Source organism: Aureococcus anophagefferens, assembly GCF_000186865.1.
Source record: "Aureococcus anophagefferens unplaced genomic scaffold AURANscaffold_1, whole genome shotgun sequence".
NCBI classification, from domain to species: domain Eukaryota; class Pelagophyceae; order Pelagomonadales; family Pelagomonadaceae; genus Aureococcus; species Aureococcus anophagefferens.
Genome location: NW_008705561.1, coordinates 1 through 19,681, shown reverse-complemented (window position 1 = coordinate 19,681; position 19,681 = coordinate 1). Strand labels below are relative to the sequence as shown.

General features: G+C 71.1%; 2 protein-coding genes across 2 annotated transcripts; both read left to right on the top strand.

The window, feature by feature from the left end:
• Positions 1–2,577: 2,577 nt before the first annotated feature.
• AURANDRAFT_19126 (hypothetical protein) lies at positions 2,578–3,450 on the top strand (the record flags this gene model as incomplete). The annotated part of the gene is made up of 1 exon (XM_009034560.1): positions 2,578–3,450. One exon carries the CDS (start codon positions 2,578–2,580, stop codon positions 3,448–3,450), a length of 873 nt encoding a protein of 290 aa, XP_009032808.1.
• A 13,169-nt stretch (positions 3,451–16,619) lies between these two features.
• Positions 16,620–19,675, top strand: AURANDRAFT_60406 (hypothetical protein; the record flags this gene model as incomplete). The annotated part of the gene is made up of 4 exons (XM_009034561.1): positions 16,620–16,928; positions 17,017–18,224; positions 18,330–18,523; positions 19,603–19,675. Coding segments are annotated over 4 exons (1,784 nt in total), but the record flags the coding sequence as incomplete, so codon positions are not given.
• Positions 19,676–19,681: the final 6 nt, after the last annotated feature.

Sequence of the window (19,681 nt, the reverse complement as noted above, 5' to 3'; positions counted from 1 at the left end):
GGGCCCGTGGGCGCGCGGCTTCGCGACGACGGGCGGCGGCACGAAGTCCGGCGACGCGGGGTTGTCCGGCGAGAGCACGGACGTGCGGAGCTTCGACGGCGCCGACGCCGTCGTCGGCGACGGCGCGACGACGAGGTACTTGCCGCCCGCCTGCTTCTTCGACGTCTCGGCCTGCTTCGACTCCGACGTCGTCGCCGCCTCGGCCTCGGCCTCCTCCTCGTCCTCCTCGATGGGCATCGCCGTGAGGTCGTGGTGGCCGTTGTCGAACGCGTCGTCGGGCTTCTCGCCCTTGACCGCGAGCGAGCCGAAGGACTGCGTCCCGCGGAGCGCGGGCTTCGGCGAGCCCCTCACGGAGCCCTTGGCGCTCGCCGCCGGCCGCGCGACGAGGGCCGTGCGCAGCTTGGCCGCGTGGTCCGCGAGCGCGCCCTCGACGCGCGCGAAGCGGTCGATGACGCGCGCCATGCCGTCGGCGTGGTCGCTGTAGGTCGCGAGGCGGAAGGCCAGCTCGATCTGGTGCTCGGCGTGGTCGAGGAGCTGGAGCGCCTCATCGCTCAGCTCCGCTTCGGCGCCGTCGCACATCGTCGACGAAGATGAACGGAGGAGGAGGCGCGGCCCCGCGTCGGCTCCCGCACGTCCCACGGCCACCCGACCCGCAGCCCGCCGCCGGAAGGCCCCGGAACTCCGCGCGCCTAGCGTCCCTCGGCGCGCATGCGGCGGGTGGCGCTGTTGTCCGGGGAGCGCCGTCCCGAGCGGGTCGAGGACGGGGAGAGCAGGTGCTGCGTTAATAGAGATATAAACGATTCATTGAAGCCTAGCGTCGCGGCTTCTCCAATAATCGGCGTCCAAAGTCGCCGCCATTTCTGTGTAGCACCACAGGATGCTCGGCCTCCCGGGGATGATGGGCATGGGCGGCATGATGGGTGCGCCGCAGCAGCGTCGCCGTTTGTGCGCGATCTCACGTCTTCCGCGCAGGCATGCCGGGCATGGGCGGCTTCGGCATGGAGGAGGAGCTGCCGATGCAGCTGCCGATGCCCGACGCGACGCCGGACAAGCCGCACGACGTCTGCAAGGACGGGAGCGTCGTCAAGGTCAAGGTCGAGGCCGGGCCCGAGGGCCCGCGCGGCCGGCGGCCGGACGTCGGCGACGAGTGCGTCGTCACGTGGACGGAGAAGCAGTCGACGGGCAAGGCCGCGGCGCCACGCGAGGAGTCCAAGGAGGCGCAGAGCGACGACGACGACGCCGGCGACGCGGCGCCGGCGCGCGACATCAACGGCGGGTCGCGCGCGCCCGTCGACGACGCGGGCTCGTTCCTCGTGTCGAGCTCGGGCAAGCCGCGCGCGATCGTCATCGGCGACCTGGAGGACGAGAGCGTGCCGCCGGGGCTCCACGACGCCATCCCGACGATGATCAAGGGCGAGAAGGTCAGCCTGACGCTGGACAAGGGCAAGCAGTCGAAGCGGTGCGTCGGCGCGACGACGTGCGAGTGCGAGCTCGTCGCCGTCATGCCCGTCGACGACTGCACCAAGTTCAAGGAGCGCACGGTGCTCAAGAAGACCCTCAAGCCCTCGAGCGAGTGGAGCAAGCCCAAGACGCGCGCGCGCGGCGCGCTCGCGATCGCCGGCCGCGCGCGACGCCCCGCGCCCCCGCAGGCTCGACGAGGTCCAGCTCCTCCTGCGCAAGAACGTGTCCTGGAAGGTCGGCGACCCGGGCGCGCGGCGCCAGGACGACGACGTCGTCGTCGAGAGCGAGCGCTTCAACGGGATCCTCGGCGACCTGCGGCCGTCGCAGCTCCAGCTCGCGATCTGCCGCATGGCGCTCAAGGAGGAGGCGCTCGTCCGCGTCGGCGACGAGAAGGAGCACACGGTCTGGAGCGTCGTCGTCGAGTCGTTCCAGCCCGTCACGGACTGCAGCGGCGAGGCCCAGGACGGGAGCGTGCTCAAGAAGGAGGTCAAGGAGGGCGACGGCTGGGACATGCCGACGGACGAGTTCGACGTGTCGCTGTCCGTGACGTCGGCCAAGTGGCTCAGCGGCGCGGGCCGGGCGCTCGGCGACGTCGAGGGCCTGAGCCCCGCGCCGCGCGAGGTCCCCGAGGTCCCCGAGGGCCAGGACCCCGTCTACCCGGAGCTCGTGCACGTGTCGACGCTCGACCCGCCGCTGCGCCTCGCCTGCCGCGCGATGAAGAAGGGCGAGGTCGGCCACGTGACGGCGTCGGTGGGCAGCTTCACCAAGGGCGGGTCGACGGGCGTCGCCAACCTCCCCGAGGGCGACGCCAAGGCCGTCGCGAAGATCAAGCTGGTGCTGCACAGCTGGCGCGACAACGAGAAGCTCACGGACTGCGGCACGGTGCTCAAGAAGACGACGACGGAGGGCGGCGACGACTCGCGCAAGGCGCAGCAGCTCGACGGCGTGACCGTCCACTTCCTGAACCTGGAGCTGGGCCTGGGCAAGGAGGACGGCGCGGACCCGGAGGCGGAGCAGAAATGGGAGCCGGTGGAGAACTTCGCGCCCTTCACCGTCGACTGGACCATCGACGAGACGGACGCCGCGTGCCCGGGCCTCGAGGAGGGCGCGACGGCGATGAAGGTCGCGGAGGTCGCGGAGGTCACGGTGAAGCAGGGCGGCCGCGACGGCGAGCAGGGCTACCCGGCCGAGGGCTTCGACTTTTCCCTCGAGGGCCGGTCCCACTTCTCCGCCTGCGCGGGCCGCGACGTCCGCGCGACGCTCCGCCTCGACGACATCCGGCGGCTGCCGCCGTCCTACGAGCTCGAGAGCATCCCGAAGCTCGCGCGCGCCGAGGAGCTCAAGGCTAAGGGCAACTACTGCTTCGCCGGGCGGCGCAACGTCGACCGCGCGGTCCGCCGCTACGGCGGCGCGATCGACTGCATCACGAGCTGCAGCGAGAAGGACCTGAGCGACGCGCAGAACGCGCAGAAGGCCGGCCTCAACGTGTCGCTCCACAACAACCGCGCCCAGTGCTACATCATCCAGGAGGAGTGGCAGAAGGGCAAGGGCGACTGCGACCGCGCGCTCGAGGGCGACCCGACGAACGTCAAGGCGCTCTTCCGCCGCGGCCACTGCTGCTTCCACCTCGACGACTGGTTCGAGGCGAAGAAGAACTTCAAGCGGTGCCTCGAGCTCGACCCCAAGTGCCGCGAGGCCCACAAGGGCCTCGTGACCATCGCCGCGCGCGCCAAGGAGCAGAACGCGAAGGACAAGGGCAAGTTCGACGGCTACAAGCTCGCGCAGGCCATCAAGTCCGACAAGCCCGACATCGCGCCCAAGCCCGACCCGGACGAGGCCGTCGACGCCGCGGAGAACGGCCAGGAGGACGGCGACAAGGACGGCTGCGTCGAACCGGCCGCGGGCGGCAAGCTCAAGATCGCCGCGGCCGCGGCCGCGCTGCTCGCGGGCGGCGCGCTGTGCGCCTGGTTCTTCCTCAAGGACGAGTGAGGCCGCGCGACGTAAGGCGCGGGGGAGCTTCGGCGGTGCGGGCGGTTTCGGCCGCGAGGCGGCGGTGGCGGTGCCGGCGCGTGGCGGCGCGGCGCCGGGACGCCTCGCCGGGGGTCTCGCCCGTCCACACCCCTCACTGGGCCTCGGAACTGGAATGTCCCTGAATTTCCCAATCGCAACAACACCGGGGAGGTTGGGGGGGGCACGTCTTTTATATGCTAGGCGGTATGCTAGATCATCGCCGGCGCGGGGAGGGGGAGAGGAGACGGTATGCTAGATCATCGCCGGCGCGGGGAGGGGGAGAGGATTCTCGGTGCCACAGGCCGAATTGCGCTCGCCATACGCGTCCTTGAGTTCTACGTCGCACGACATGCGTGCGGCGTCCGTCGAGGAACGTCGCGCGCGCCGCACGAGCGCGTAGACGACGAACGAGAGGAGAATGGGCTCTCGAGGCCCAGCGTGTCCTTGTCGCCTTGGCCCGTGTAGTAGTACGCGTTGTTCCCCGCCGCGTAGGCCGCCTTGTCGTCGCTGATCTCCTGCTCCAGGAAGGCCATGTAATCGAAGGTGCGGTCCGGCGCCGACCCAGCCTGAGTCGTCGTCACGGTCATCGAGTCGGGCAGGATCGCGTGCACGCTGTGGAAGAGCACGTAGGAGCGCAAGAGCACGCGAAACGCCGTGGTGGGCCCGGCCATCTCGTGCATTCCCCGCCGGCTGGACAGGAAGCTTTAAGGAGGTGCATCGTGCGATTGACGTTCAAGGTAGCTTTTGCAGCCCGGCACGATGGCTGATCTCTCGCGATCGCACCTCGCCATCCTTCTCGCCCTCCTCTGCGACTTCGACAGCGCGCGCCGGTCGTAGGGAGGTGGGCAGCATGCGCGGCGTTTGGGTCTGCGCAATTTGGGCGGTGCACGGAGCTGCCCGCTCTCTCAACGCGACGGTGCTCGGCGCGTACATCTCCGGCAACGCCATCACGCACCTCGACATCGGATCGAGGAACGGCGGGTCGATGCGCTGGCTCACGAGCTTCCTGGGCGCCCGCGGCATCTCCGACGTCGCCGTGGCGGGCATCGACATCGATCCGGCGAACGTGGCGACGTGCGAGCGCCGCGGCTTTCGCTGCGTCGTCGGCGACGTGCGCGTCCTGAGCGCCGAGGGCGCCTGCGTCCGAGGCGTCACCGTCTTCCACGTCCTGGAGCACGTCGGCGCGCGGCGGCCGCCGAACGCCACGGCGCCGGGCCCGCAGGAATGGTGGGCGCGGACCTACGCCGCGGAGCCGCGCGCCGCGCACGAGCTCCCGGTCGTGGGCGACCAGGCGCAGTCCGAGGCGGGCTCCTTCGACGTCCGCGACGCGTCGGCGGCGCAGGGCGTCTTCCGCGCCGCGCTGCGGCTCCCGTCGTCGTGGCTCCTGATGCACGGCCCGTGCTTCGACGGCGACGCGGAGCTCCGCGCGCGCGGGTTCGTCCGCTCTTTCGCGGCGTGGCGGCTCCACAACGCTCACGTGACGTCCGCGCACCTCGTCGACGCCTTCGTCGCCGCGGGGCGCCGCGGATACTTCTTCGTGACGGCGCACAACCCGATCGAGACCTCGGACCACGCGCGGCTCCAGCCGATCGTGGAGACGTCGTCCGGGGCCGCGCGCCACGCGGAGCGCGGCTGGCTCTGCTCGGGAGCCATGTGCGACCAGCATCGCTACAACGCGTCGCTGCACCCGCCGAAGGCGAGCGTCGCGTTCGGCCGCGCCCACTACGAATTCGTCAGCGCCGTCGCCGTGTTCGGCGACGTCGCGGGCGAGGCGGCCCTGGTCCTCGCGGCGCAACGAAAGAACCTCGCGAAGAGGCGCGGGGTCCACGTCGCGTGCGTCGCGCCCGAACGGGGCGCCTCGCGCGACCCCGCGACCTGCGCCTCGCTCCTCGCGGGGCTCTTACCCAGGTAGTGTACGCCGAGGTCGCGCGCCGCGTGGAGCAGCGCCGTCGCCGAGTTGCGCGGCTCCGACGCGTGCGGAGCTGTACGGCGACGCGTCCGCACAGGTCTAAAGTTCCCCAGGGGCTCCAGTGCACTGGGAAGCCGATCCGATGGGCAGCGCCCGACTTTGACGACCGCGTTCGGCGGCTCGGTCCGCCGGGCGCCCCGGCGGCCTTCGAGCCCGCGCCGCGCCGGTGGGCGATCTTCGACGCGCCGCTCTCGATCTCGAGAGACGAGCACGATTTCGGGGCGAACGGGGCCTCTGGATCCGGGCCATTTCGACGCGTCGAGGGGCGATATGTCGGTCCAGGGGCAGCAAAAAGGGGGCGGCGCGCAGGGAATCGCGAAGGTATAGTGTCACGATGGGATTCCCTGAGCGCCGCTCCCTTTTTACGTCCATCATCGTGCGCGCGCGCGTGGCAGCCCCGGCGGTGCGCGTCGAGCGCTCCGAGTGGTCGTGGCGGTCAGCGCCGGGCCCAGAGGACGATCTACGCGGCTGAGGCACTCGAGGGGTGTCTGAGAGGGCCTCGAAGCGGTCGCAGGTGTCCCCAATGCGCTTTTCTCGGGTCGTTGACCAGGTTTGAGCCGCGGCGCGCGTCGTGCTTGGCAGCCCGTCCACAGCCGAGTTTCGGCATGGATGGCTGCTTTTCAGCTTTGGTCCTCCAGAGGACATGTTGGACGGACCCCTGATGCGCTGGGGTCCAGCGGGAGGGTCGCCAGGGGGTGTTTTGGCGCCCACCATAATCACTGTTCATGACTACTCAGAGAGTCCAATCGATCAATGGTCTATCAGTTGACTCATGAACTGTTTAAGCACAGTTGATTCGACTGAGCGGAGGGGGACTCGTTGAACTTGAGGGGGAGGTCAAGCGGGGCCAGGGCGTGGTCTAAAAGGCCTGCCGTCGGCCCGGGGGGGGACGGCGTCTCCCTCGGCTCTCCTCCACCGACGAGTGCGTCCGTAGATGGCACATGCGTCGGTGTTTTAAGTCGAGGCCCGCGCGAGGCGCGCGGGACTGGACAGCGCGCGCCAGCTCTTCGGCGAAGGCGTAGGTACGGCAGATGATGTCGCCGGGGAAGGTCTGCTTGGGCTCGGCGTAGCCCACGCCGCAGAGGCTGGCGCCGTGGGTCTCGGACGTGCACGCGGTTGCCCTGAAAGCCCGCCGCGCGGCGGCGAGCGATTCGGGCGCCGCGGAGAGTCTCGAGCCAGCGCGCCTCCATGGAGCGCGGCACGGTCGTGCGCCCCCCTCGAACGCGGAAGTCGGCGGCCTCGAGGGTCCGAACCCAGAGATGCCAGAGGGCGCCGAACCAGCGTGCTCGCGCACGACCTGAAGTCGCCGCCGCCAACCGACACTGGATGGGGCGGAAGCCCGAATGCGCCGCCGTCAAGCCGTGCACGGACAACGTCGCGCCGGACTCCCAGACGAGCAGCGGGCCCGCCATGGTCGGGCCGGGGGGGCAGCGACGGCGGCGCGTCATGCTTCACGAGCGGCTGGGCTGCTCCCTGGTGTACTATTTTTTAGACCTGTGTCCGGACGTCGTCCCGAAGCCCGGTCTTCGGCACCGTGACGCCAAGCGGTTGAGCAGCTCTCGGTTTGGACGCCAGCGCCGTCGACCGCGCTCGAGCCGTGCGCCGCAGCCGACGCAGTCATGGCCGTCAAGAAGGTGCACGCGCCCACGACGGATGCGAAGCAGTGCATGATCAAGACCGGGACCGTGAAGCGGTGCGCGACGGCGTCCCCGCGCGCCGTCGCGGCGCCGGCGGCCCGCGCGCCCGCGCGCCGCGCGCGCGGCGCCGGCGCGCGCGCGCGCGCTCCCGCCGCCGCCCCCGCGCCTTTGCCGCCGCGCCGCGCGGCCCGCGCGCGCCGGGCGCCGCGACGCGCGCGGTCGGCGAGCGCGCCGCCCGCCGCAGGCTCGTCAAGGAGGTCGCGCACTACAAGAAGGAGACGGCGGAGAACGAGGCGCGCGTCCAGAAGATGCGCGACGACGGCAAGGACTCCTACGACATCAAGAAGGCCGTCGAGGTCCTCGAGGAGACGCGGATGATGGTCCCGGACGCCGAGCGGAGGCTCGCGGACGCGCTCGACGACCTCTTCACCTTCATGGGCGACCACGCCGACAACGCCGAGGTCAACGAGTGCAAGCACGCCGCCGAGGCCAACGCCCTCCTCGAGGAGCACGACGCGCTCATCTCCTCGTGAGCGCGGCCGCGGCCGCGAGCGCCGCGAAACCGAAGCGTCCCGTCGCACGGTTCGCGCGACGCGCGGCGGGGACGCGGGGGCTCCATCGCACGGCGCGCCCCGGCGCCGCCGTGGCTCGTCGTAGGACGCCTCCCCGACGTTAACTCGCGGCCCAGACCTCGAAGGCCGCGTTGTCGGACGTGCGCCGGTTCGCCATGAGCTTGTCGGTCGCGCAGAGGTCGTCGACGGCCGCCCCGACCTCGGCCTTGTCCGCGTCCCAGCCCGACTCCGCGAGCGACGACCGGAGCTTGCCGACGTTCTGCGGCGCGCCGTGGCCGAGGATGACCGCGAGCATCACGTCCCGCCGGAGCTTGTCGCGCCGCGCGTCGGCTGCGGCCTCGAGGTCGCCGAGGTTGTGCGTGGAGCCGTCGACGGGCGGGCCGACGGCGTAGTCCGCCGGGTAGGCGAAGCCCGACCTGCTGTCCGCGAAGACGCCCGCGCCGCCCGCGAGCGACCGCAGGCCCCTCGCGAGCTCCGGCTCTTCGTCCTCGGGCTCCTCCTCCGGCGCCGCCGGGACCTCCGGCGCCGCCGGGACCTCCGGTGCCGCCGCGACCGCCTCGGGCTCCGCCTCCACCAGCCCGTCGATCTTCTCGCGGAGCAGGTCGCGGCTCGAGTCGCCGGGCGGCGGCCGCGCCTCCTTGGCGAAGATGACGCCGAGGTCGTCGTCGTCGCTGTAGTCGCCGTCGGCCGGCGGCGCGAGGCTCGACCTGGGCCGCCGCGGCGGCCGGCTGCCCGGCGGGCCGAGCCACTTGCGGACGTCGACGCGCGGCACGAGCTCCGGCGGCGGCTCCTCGTTGAGCTGGAGCACGCCGTCGACGACGTCGACCGTGCCCGAGGCCGTCACCGCGAGCGCGTCGGCGAGGGACGTCACGGCCATGCGGCAGGCGTAGGGGGGCGCGTAGCCGTAGAGCGCGCGCCGCGCGAAGCCCTGGAGCAGCAGGACGGCGGCGAACTTCTGCTCGCGCTCCTCGAGCAGGTCCCACGTCGCGAGCAACACGGCCTTGACGCGCCGCCGGCCCCCGGGCGTGGAGTCGCCGAGGCTCAGGCCCTCGAAGCCCGCCGGCGCGACCTTGGACGGCCGCTTCTCGCGCTTCTTCGGTCTGAAGGCCCGGGGCCCCGCGCGCTTGACGCCCGACGCGCGCGCCGCCGACGACCGCTTCGCCGTCGACTCGACGGCGACGTGGATCGCCACGGTCTCGCCCGTGCCCGTCGCGACGGCGAAGGTCCCCTCCTGCGACACGTGCCAGTCGAGCCCCTGCTTCTCGTAGTCGTCGTGCTTCGTCAGCTTGCGCCGCGCGGCCTCCTCGCGCTCCTCGACGGCCCGGAGCGTGCTCTGCGTGCCCGCGAGGATGCGACGCCGCGCCTCCAATATGGCCTTCTCGAGGGCGTCCTCGGATAACAAGCGCCCCTTGGCCGTCCGGTCGCCGACGCGGTAGTCGTTTCCCTGGCGTTTCCTGGCCGCGCGCTCCTCCTCGGCCTGCTTCGCGCGCCGCGCGATGGCGCCCGCGGCCGCGCCGCCCTTCTTGATCGCCTGCTGCGCCTTGTCGGCCTTTTTGTCCTTCTTCGACGGCTTCGCGGCCGCCGGGACGTCGGACGGGTCCGCGTCGGCCGGGTCCTCGGGCGGCGGGGCCGGCGCGGGCTCGTGGCGGACGACGGCGACGTTGAGCAGGTCGAGGAACGCGTCGAGCGCCGCGGACCGCGTCATGCGCGGCTTCTTCTTCTTCGCCGCCTTCGTCTTCTTCGCGGCCGCCGGCTCCGCGGCGCCGGCGCCGGCCGCGTCGCCGAAGCCGCCGAAGAATCGCTGCGACATGCGCCGCGCCATGCCGGGCCGCGGCGCGTCGGGCGCCGCCGGCGACGACGACGCCGTCGGCGACGGCGACGCCCGGAAGGAGCCGCTGACCGCGTCCATGATGCTCCCGACGAGCGACGACCGCCGCCGCGGCGCGGCCGCGTCGATCGCCGCGGGATCCGCGAAGCCGCCGTCGTCCGGCCGCTTCGACGCGGACATGCGCGCGAACATGGCCACGGCGGACATGCGCCGCGCGCCGCCGCCCGGCGGCTTCGGGGCGTCGGCCGGCGCGACCTTGTTCGCGGGGTCGGCCTGCGCCGCGAAGCCCGCGAGCGCCTTGACCTTGATGGACGCGCGCCGCAGCTTGGCCTTGAGGCTGCCCTCGACGGCCGAGAAGCTGTTGGCGCTGTCCTCCATGGGGGCAATCGTCACGGTGGGGCCATCATCCCATCACCTGCGTTCTCCTGTGCATTGCAAAGATTCGGGAGGTCGATGCTGCCTTTCGCGGGCAGCTCTCGGACGCTGCCCACGCCCACAAGTCGACTTCTGCCGCCGGCCATGGCCGCGCAGGTCGCGAGCGCGTCCGCGTCGTCCGAGAGCGCGCTCTGGGCCGCCATCGAGGAGAAGGCGGCCGACGGGACCATGACGGCCATCGAGCACCTGCTCTACACGTCCTATCGCGCCGCCCAGGCCAAGCTCGCGGACAGCGAGCGGCAGAACGAGGAGCTCTGGCTCGAACTGGAAAAGTTCCTGCGCGTGCCCGAGTCGCCGCAGGCGGTCGCCACCGGCTCGGACGACGACGCCGACGCCGCCGCCGCCGCGGACGCCGCCGAGCCGGCGAACGACGCGCCGTCCGCCGAGGCGCGGCGCGAGGCGGAGCAGCGGGAGCTGGAGCAGAAGCAGAAGCAGGCGGCCATCGCCGAGAAGGCGCGCCTCGCCGCGGAGGCCGAGCGGCGGGCCCAGGCCGAGGCCGAGGCCGAGGAGGCGGCCAACGCGGAGATGCTGCGATACCTGCAGAAGGACCTCGCGGCGCCGCGCGGCGGCCTCGACATCCACAACATCCTGGCATGATCTCCCGGCGTCGCGCGGGGCGACGGGCGCAGCAGCGGCCCCTTCTTCAGGCGTCGAAGGCGAAGGGGAACCCGTGACGGCGAGACGCCCGCGACGGCGCGCGCATTAGCCCTCCCGGAGGTGGTGGTACGCGAGCGCCCCCTTGGTCGTCGCGTTCACGGCCGGCGGGAACGCGAGGCGCGGCCGGTAGCGGGCGTAAGCGCGGCAGGCCCGGTCGTGGATGATGGCGTCGAGGCCGTAGACCTCGAGGTTGAGCCAGTGGCGCCACGCGTCCGGGAGGCTCGAGCCGCGCGCGGCGACGCGGACGTTCGCGACCGTGTCGACGGCGAGGCCCGGCGCGCCGATCTCGTCGCCGAGCGCCGCGAGCTCCGCGCCGAGGTGCTCCGTGCAGAGCACGTGGACGCGCTTGCCGCGGCACGCGCCGCGCGTGAGCCCGGCGAAGTAGGCCGCCGTCGGCGTGCCAAAGTAGCCGAAGGACGGCTTGAGCACCGTGTGGTTCTCGTATCTCGTCGCCACGGCGCCGAGCGCGTCGGCGACGCTCGCCTCGTGGCGCCGGTAGTGGTGGCCCGACTCGACGCGCGCGGCGGGCTCGCGGCTCGTGACGATGACGCAGGGCGCCCGCGCGAGGGCCTCGACGACGCCGAGGCCCGTGTGCTGGTGGTGCCAGCACGACGCGTTCGCGCGGCCGCACTTGCCGTAGCCCGCGGCCTGCATCGCCCGGACGAGCGTCGTCGTGCCGGAGCCCGCGGGCGCGAGGTTCACGCAGTCCCGGCTCGCGGCGGCGCCGCCGGCGGCGCCGCAGTCGTCGAAGAGCAGCGACACGAACTCGCGGACGCAGCGCCGGGGCCAGACGCTGCCCATGCCCAGCCGCAGGCCCGGCGCCCGCGGCCCGCAGGCGCCCGGGAAATGCTTGTATGTCTGCGGCACGGGCTCCGCGTCGCAGCGCCAGAGGTTCTCGCAGTCCCAGGAGCGAGCGACGCATGCATGCATGGCCGCGAGCCACAAGACGGCGGTGCTCGAGCGCCCCATAGCCCCATAGCTCGATGTCGACGTTGCCGTTGTCAAGTATCGTGATCAACGCCAAAGCACTCGGGGAGGTGGAGGGGGGGCTTTGCGTCCCGAGAGCCCCGGCGCCATGCCGAAGAAGAAGGACAAGAAGCCCGCGGGCGACGACCCGGAGGGTCCGCCCATCAACGAGGACGAAAAGGCCATGGTCGTCGCCCAGGCGCGCGAGGCCGCGGCGCGGAACCTCGCCGCGGCCTGCGAGACGCTCGACAAAGCGCAGTCGCGGGCGGCGTCGCTCAACGAGGAAAACTTGAAGCTCGGCGCGGAGCTCGCCGAGGTCAAGGACGAGATGCAGGACCTCTACTTCTTCCTCCAGCAGAAGCTCGACAACAACTACGACGCGATCACGCGGCTCGAGCGCCGCGTGCTCGTGCACAAGGTCGAGCTCGAGCGCGACGAGAAGCAGCACGGGCGGACGATGACGAAGCTGAAGCGGGAGCACGCGGAGACGCTCGACGTGAAGATCAAGGCCGCGGCCCACGCGCGCGCGAGCCTGAAGAAGGCGCAGCAGCTCCTCGGCGACGCGACCGAGGGCGCGGAGGAGGACGAGTCGCCGCCGGGCACGCGGGGCTCGCGGGGCTCCATCGGCGGGCCCCACGGCGCGTCGAGCCCGGGGCTGCTGGAACGAGTCGCGAGCCGCCGGGGGGAGGAGCTCGTCGGTTTCGAGCTTTCGAACAACCCGCCGACGCCCGGCAAGGGCCACCAGGCGCTCCTGCGCCGCGTCGGGAGCGGCGGGAACCTGGGCGCGAGCGACCCGCCGTCGCAGCACCACGCCCTGCGGAGCACCGTGGACACGCACCAGAGCCTGCCGGCGCCGTCGCGGGCGCCGAGCCCGCGGTCCGCGGAGCTGCCGCGCCACTTCTACGAGTTCCCCAAGGGCGACGCCGCGGAGCGCGAGGCGGCGCTGGCGACGAAGGAGGCCCTGCGGGCGCGCCAGGAGGAGCTCGAGCGCACGCTCGGCGAGGAGCGCAAGCTGTGGAGCCGCGAGCGCGTCCGCCGGAAGGAGCGCCTGCGGAACGAGCTCCGCGCGGAGACGGACCGGCGCACCGTGAGCGAGTTCGAGCACTTCCGCTCCGAGGTCATCGCCGACGACGTCGCCGAGGCGCACCGCGCCGCGCGCGACGCGCTCAAGAAGTCGACGACGGAGGTGACCGCGCGCGTCGCCGAGCACAAGCGGCTCGAGGGCCTCGTCGTGTCGCTGGAGCGGGAGGTCGACCTGTCCGGGGAGACGCTCGCGGCGGCGTCGGCGCGCGAGGACGCCGAGGCCGCGGCGAGCGCGCCGCCCGAGGACCACCGCCGCGCGTCGCTGAGCTCGGGCACGACGCTGAAGATCATCGACGTCGCCGAGGAGGATTTGTACAGCTCCGACGACGAGGACGAGGCCCTGGGGCTCGTGGCGAGGGAGAAGCAGGTGGCGACGCCCTACCTCGACTACACGCCGGCGTTCGGGGGGGTTCACTTCGACGAGAGCGGCGCGCTGCGGCGCCGCGGTCCTCCTTCGAGGGCGTCGCGCGCCGCGGAGCTCGAGGCGCTGGAGGAAGCCGTCGGCGTCGTGCGCCGCGAGACGCTCGAGGCCCAGCTCGCGGCGAAGCACCTGCGCCAGCGGGGGGCGTCGGTGTGCCGCGTCGCCGACGGCGTCGTCGCGCTCGTCTGCCGCGCGCTCGACGACGCGCGGTCGGACGCGGGCCGCGAGAGGGACGGGAGAGCGCTGGTGGCGTCGAGCTCGGCGCCGTCCGTGCTCTTCGGCGGCGGGGGCATGGGCAAGCGGGGGGGCTTGGCGTCCGTGCCGGCCCCGGACGAGGAGCCCATCTACCCGCGCCGCGTCGCCGCGGTCGCGCCCGCGGACCGCGCGGCGCTGCTCCGGCGGCTGGCCGCGCGCGCCCACGGCTACCGCCTGGCCCTGCGGCCCTTCGTCGGCGCGGCGGGGGACCTCGACGCCATCTACACGAGCCGCGCGCGGCCCGACGGCCAGCTGAGGCTCGTGCGGGCCGTCCGCACGGCCGGCGACGCGCTCCGCGCGGCGACCGCGGCGGCCGAGGCCGGCGACGACGCGTTGTTTCGGTCCCTGGGTCCGCCGGGCATGAAGAAGCTGCGCCTGAACCTCGAGGATTCGGGGCAGGCGGCGGGGCTCGGCAAGCGCGACGGCGCCGCGTTCTCGCCCGCGTCGTCCGCGGACTCGTCGCGCGCGTCCACGGGCCGCGTCGCGACGCTCCCGCCGCCGGAGAAGACGAACACGCCCGCGGCCATCCTCCCGAGCTTCCCGGCGGCGCCGGACCAGTTCCTCGCCGAGCTCGACAAGCGCAAAGTGGCTGGTGTTTCTGGAGGAGGAGGCCCTCGCCGCCGCGCGAGCTCCGTCATGCTCGGCCACTCGCCCGTGAAGCGAGGTGGGAACGCGAAGCGCCGCATGTCGCGCATCTAACACGGGGGCGTCGCGCGGATCATTTATAGACCCCGTGTTCTACCCCCGTGGGGCACGTGCTGTTGCCGTGCGGATCCCAGGTTCCGTCTCGGCCGAAGCGCTGGTAGTCCGGGCAGTAGGACGAGGCGTCGGACGCGTTCGTGGCCCGTCTTTCCGGGCACGACGTGGGGCAGTGCGGGTCGCCGGACGCGCACGCGCAGGCGACGGGGCAGAAGTAGGACAGGGGCTTGATCGGAAACCACGACGCGTCTTCGACGCACATGTTGCCCCCGAAGGTGTAGGGCAACATCGAGTGGGTTTCGAGCCACTCGGGGTCTTCGACGGGATTCGAGCTCAAGAAGCCGCAGCCCATGTCGCGGAAGGCGGGGATGAAGTACATAAGAGAAAAGACTTTGATGTCCTCCATCCAGCCCCAGGCGGCTCGCTCCCAGTCGTCGAGGAACGCGACGAAATTCGGATCATCGACCGCGACGTCCTCGCAGGGCAGCGCGTCGAGGGCCTGGCGGTACTTTTCGCCGCGCGTGCACGACTCGCCGCAGCCGTCCCTCGGGTACGAGAGGGCGAGGGGCGCGCGGGGGTCGTCGCAGCCGCAGACGCCGGGGCATATTTGACGGGCGCGCACGCCGCTCTCGCCGCTGTCCCCGCAATAAGCCGCGACGTCGTCGCACGATGGGTATTTGCACGAGCCCGTCGCGACGTCGCAGAACGGCGCGCCCGCGGGACATGAGCCGCCGCAGGCGTCCCGGCCGTCGACCGCGTCGGCGAGCGCGCCGGCGATCTGCGAGATGTAGGGGAGCTCGACGTCGATCACGTCGATGCAGCTCGGGTTCCAGAGCCGGGCGCCGTCCTCCGCGCCGTGCAGCTGGGCGCCGGAAATCGAGAACGTCCCCCCTTCCACGCTGGGCACCGACGCCCACTGCGTGACGCAGCACATCGGCGCGTCGTGTTTGGACTCCCCGACGATGCCATTCTTGCCGACCTCCTTGCACACGTCGAGGCCGCAGTCTTGCAGGGCCTCGTCGCGGCCCTGCTGGCGCAGGAGGGCTTCGACGACGTAGCGGCCGTAGTCCCAGCCGGCGACCTCGTCCATGCCCACCTCGTCGTCGTGGAGCGAGCCGCCGTCCGGGTAGTTGAAGTCCGCGGTCTGCGCCGGGTCCGCGTCCGGCGTGAAGCTCCAGACGGTCTGGCCGACGCCGTCGACGGTGTAGACGAAGTCGCGGTCGCCGCTGCAGAGCGCGTCCCGCGCGCGGATGTAGAGCCGGTTCTGCGGGAGGACGACGCCGAAGAAGACGGCGAGGACGACGGACACGAAGACCGCGAAGACCGCGACCTCGCGGCCGACGCCGCCGAGGCGCATGCTGCGGCGCGGCGCGGGGAGGCCCGCGACGCGGCCCGCGAGCCGCTTCACGTGCGCGGGGACGAGGGCCTCGTAGATGAGCTCGTCGATGCCAAGCACGACTTCGAGGGCGACGGCGTTCATGATCAGATCCTCGACGCTCGGCGTGAACGCGAGGAAGAGGCATCCGCACGCGCCCAGCGTCAGCGCCAGTCCGAGCCGCGCCGCCTGCGCGACGAGGCAGCAGGCGCGCCGCCCGTCGGAGATTCCCTCGAACACCAACCCCCCGTCGCCGTCGTCGGCGAAGGCCGACGGCCCCCGCGGAAGGCGGGAAATGGCGTAGATGAGCGCCGCGGTGTCCTTGGCCTCGCAGATGATCCGGAGGCACCAGACGCAGAGAGCCAAGAGGCACATGGTCGTCCCCGCGGTCGTCAGGCTCGCCGCGTCCGCGGTCCGCCCGCTATACCGCGTGAGCAGCTCGTAGAACTCGCCCTGCGCGCCGCTCATCTCGAGGCTCGCGTCGCCGCCGCAGACGCGCGCCGCGAGGCTCCGCTCCGTCCGCGCGTCGTAGTACCGGTAGTCGTGCGCGACGGAGGTTCGCCAGGACCGGAGCTCGTCAATCGTGTCCAGCGAGACGGCCTGCTCCGTGATGCCGAAGATGAGCATGACGAAGACGAGCTGGACAAAGACGTTGAGCGCGACGAGCCCCGCGAGGAAAGCGCTCGCGCCGACGCCGACGCGCTTCCTGTCGCCGACGAGGAGCACCTACGAGGCTTTTCGTTGACTCGCCCTCCGGACACGAAGACGCTGAGGAGCACGCAGTCCCAGACCGTCTCCTTGAGCCCGCCGGGCTCGCCGTCGCCGTCCGGCTCGTCGTCGCCGCCGCCGTCCGGCTTCTCGCGCGCCGTGGGCGCCTCGCCGCCGCGGGCGGACGCCTCCCGCTCCAGCTCGCCGCAGCGGTGGTCCAGCGCCGCGACGCGGGTGTTGAGCTGCTTCGTCAGGGCGTCGATGCGCGCGTGGAGGTGGACTATCTCGGAGCCATCGGCGCCCGGGCGCGGACGCGAACGCGAACGCCGTCGTCGCGGCGCGCTCGCGTCGCCGCGCTCCGACACGGCTTCGGGCTGATTACAGCCGCCGCACTCGAGCGAGTCGAGCATCATAATATTGCAGGGCTGCCCATCGATCGTCCGTGCAAGAAGCCATCAAGGTGCACGTTCAACAACCGGCGGCAAAGAATGCCCGTCAAGATGGGCGGCCGGGCAGCTGGGTCAAGCACTTCATGAACGAACGATGCGACCGCGCCTGTGCCTCGGCGGCCTCGTCGCCCTCTGTGTCTCCGCCGCCTCCGGGGAAACCTACCTGTCGTTCCAGCGCACGACGGACGTGATCGGCGTCGCGAGCAGCTTCGACGCCGACGGCTCCCTCCCGCTCGGAAATGTGACCATCTCCATCGTCGCGCGGCTGCACGCGTTCCGGAAGCACTCCGCCTACGTGTTCATGTCCAACTGGGACTTTTCGATGCGGCTCGCGGCGGACAACGCCGCGGGCATCAACTTCGACGGGAAGACCTTCGAGGTGCCCGCGCTCGAAGGCGTGAACGTGCGTCGCGGCGTCGTGGGTTTCTTCGGCCGCGCGCGCGCCGACTCGGCCGCACGCGCGCGCCGAGACGCCGCGCTCCGACTCGCAGGTAAACGACTGGCACCGGTACACGATAAGCTACGACAAGGGCCGGGACGTGCTCTCGCTGCGCGTGGACGACGCGCTGCGCTGGAACACGACGGCGGAGAAAGCCTCGAGCTCCACCGCCGGCGTCTTCGGGCCGGGCGCCATAGAGACGATCTACTTTGGCCAGTACGGCTCGTACGCCGACGGCGCGTTCACGCGGTTGCACAACGACTTCGTCTTCCTCGGAGGCCTGCGGAGCGTCGCGATCTGGGCCAACGCGATCGCGGAGGGCTCCCCAGCTATCCGCTACGAGATGAACACGTCCTCGACGCTGAAGAACCTCGGCGCGGCGGGCGCGCGCTACGACGGCGTCTCGGGAGGCATCGCCGCGGGAGACACGTTCGCGTCGAGCTTCGTCAACGAGGCGGACGCCTACGAATGCTCCGCCTTCTCGGCGACGCTCACGTCCCCGACGCTCTCGGACTACTCGCTCTCGAGTCGTCCGCGGCTCGACAACGCGACCTACGAGCTCGCGGAAGACGACTCCTTCGAGTTCCTGCCCGAGGGCTTCGACGACGCGGGGATGCCGATGCGCTACTCCGTCGTCTCGCTGCCGCCCTCGGGCACGCTCTACGAGGTCGACGTGAGCAAAGGAGCAGACGACGTCCTCGTCGACGCCGCCCCCTACGAGCCGACGTTCGTCTTCTCGCGCTACAAGTACGTGCCGAGCGACGACTTCGACGGGTCGGAGATCGCCGACTTTTACAGCACCACGAGCAACAATCGCACCTCGAAGATCGCGACCCTCCGCTTCGTCATCGCGTACCCCGTCGACGACCTGCCGTCGCCGTCGTCGACGAACGTGACGCTCGACCAGTTCGCCAACGCGTCCTTCGTCGTCGCGTCGAGGGACGAGGACACGGCCCACACCGTCGTCGTCGTCGCGTCGCTCCCCGTCTACGGCGACCTCTACGTCACGCACGAAGGCGCGACGACGCTCGTCTCGGCGCCGTTCGAGCCGTCGACGCGCGTGGCCACCTTCGACCAGTACGCGTCGGCCGTCCACGCCGTGTCCACCTTCTGGCCGTCGAGCAAGGACGTGGAGAACGGCGAGGGCGTCCTCTATCCGCGCTGGCACCCGAACCAGATCCTGGGCCCGGGCGACGCGCCGGACGCGTGGGGCGACAGCGACCGCGCGTACTGCCCGTCGACGCTGCAGGGCGGCACTGGGTACGTGGAGGGCGGCGACGAGTTCCTGAGCTTCGCCTGGGACTCGAGCGCGTCGTACGCATTTGTGTCGTCGTAGTTCGATGCGTTGTGTGATTGTTCTTGTAGGTACGCCGCCTCGGGCTACACGGAGTTCATCGAGATCGAGATCGACGAGGCCGTCTACGTCACGAGGCTCGAGATCGGCGAGAACCGCGGCATGGGCTCCATCACGTCGCTCAAGGCCTGGGACGCCGTCTCCGAGACCTACTCCGTCCTGTGGGCCGACGACGCGGACGCGCGCATCGAGGCCGAGTTCCGCCGTGGGCGGGTAGTCGGAGCTTTTAGAGATAGGGTTAGGTCAGGGTTCGGGTTTAGGGTAGCCGGACGGCGGCGGGCGCTGGCCGGCGCCCATCCGCTCGCCGGAGGGTTACGGTCAGGGTTAGCGGAACGGCGCGGAGCTGGCGGTAGCCGGTCTGCGGTCCGTCTAGCCCTTGGGAAAGTGCCTGGGCCGGAGGTAGGCGCCGCGGTCGGTGGTTCGAAGTTTGGAGATGGGGCATGCATGCTATCACGAGCCCCGGTCTGTATCATCATCGTGCACTGTCGTGGACCCCCGGCGACCGAGTGGTTTTGGGGAGCGCATGGAGTCGGTCCGCGCCCTCGCCGCGCCGCTGCGGGTCTCTGCGTGCGTCTATGCGCTGCGCGAGGCGTGTGTGTTGGCCAGGCATGGCGCCGCTGTCCAGCAGGACCAAAAAGTGGCGCGAACGAGCGTGTATGTGAATCGAGAGCCTCGCTACGCGACCGGTTCCCGCAAGCGTCCGAGGGGCGCCTGGATCTGTCCCGCGGCGCCTGGCGTAGATTTCCGACGGTCTGTCTTCCGGACGTTCCGAAACTCGCCACGGCGTGGAAACTCCCAGCGCGCCATGCCTGCGGCGGCACGCTCGAACTCCAGAGACACTTTTGCCTGCGGCGCGAACTCGCGACTTTTGTAGCAAGCTAACCATCCCCTCCACTCCCGCGCGCCTCCGTTGCGCCGGGGGTAATCCACTAAGATCGCGCGGGGCGCCTACGTCACAGGGGCCCATCCGTGACGTCGCCTCAAGGAGGGCGCCGATCACGAAGCACACGCGGTCTTCTTGTGCCTCGTCGGCGGCACCGTCCATGGGTCTGCCTACGTCATTTCTTGCCTATCCACCGCTGGCTGAAGTCGGATGTAGGTAGGATAGTGACGTGGACGCGCGCTTCGCCGGGATGGAGATCCCTTGGGATCCTGGGATCTCCTTTCTTTTGAGATCGTGATGAGATTTTTGGTCTGGGGTTAGCGTTAGGGTTAGGATTAGGATTAGGGTTAGAGATAGGGGTTAGGGTTAGGATTAGGGTTAGAGATAGGGGTTAGGGTTAGGATTAGGGTTAGGGTTAGGGTTAGGGTTACCGTTAGGGTTAGGGTTAGGGTTAGGGTTAGGGTTAGGGTTAGGGTTAGG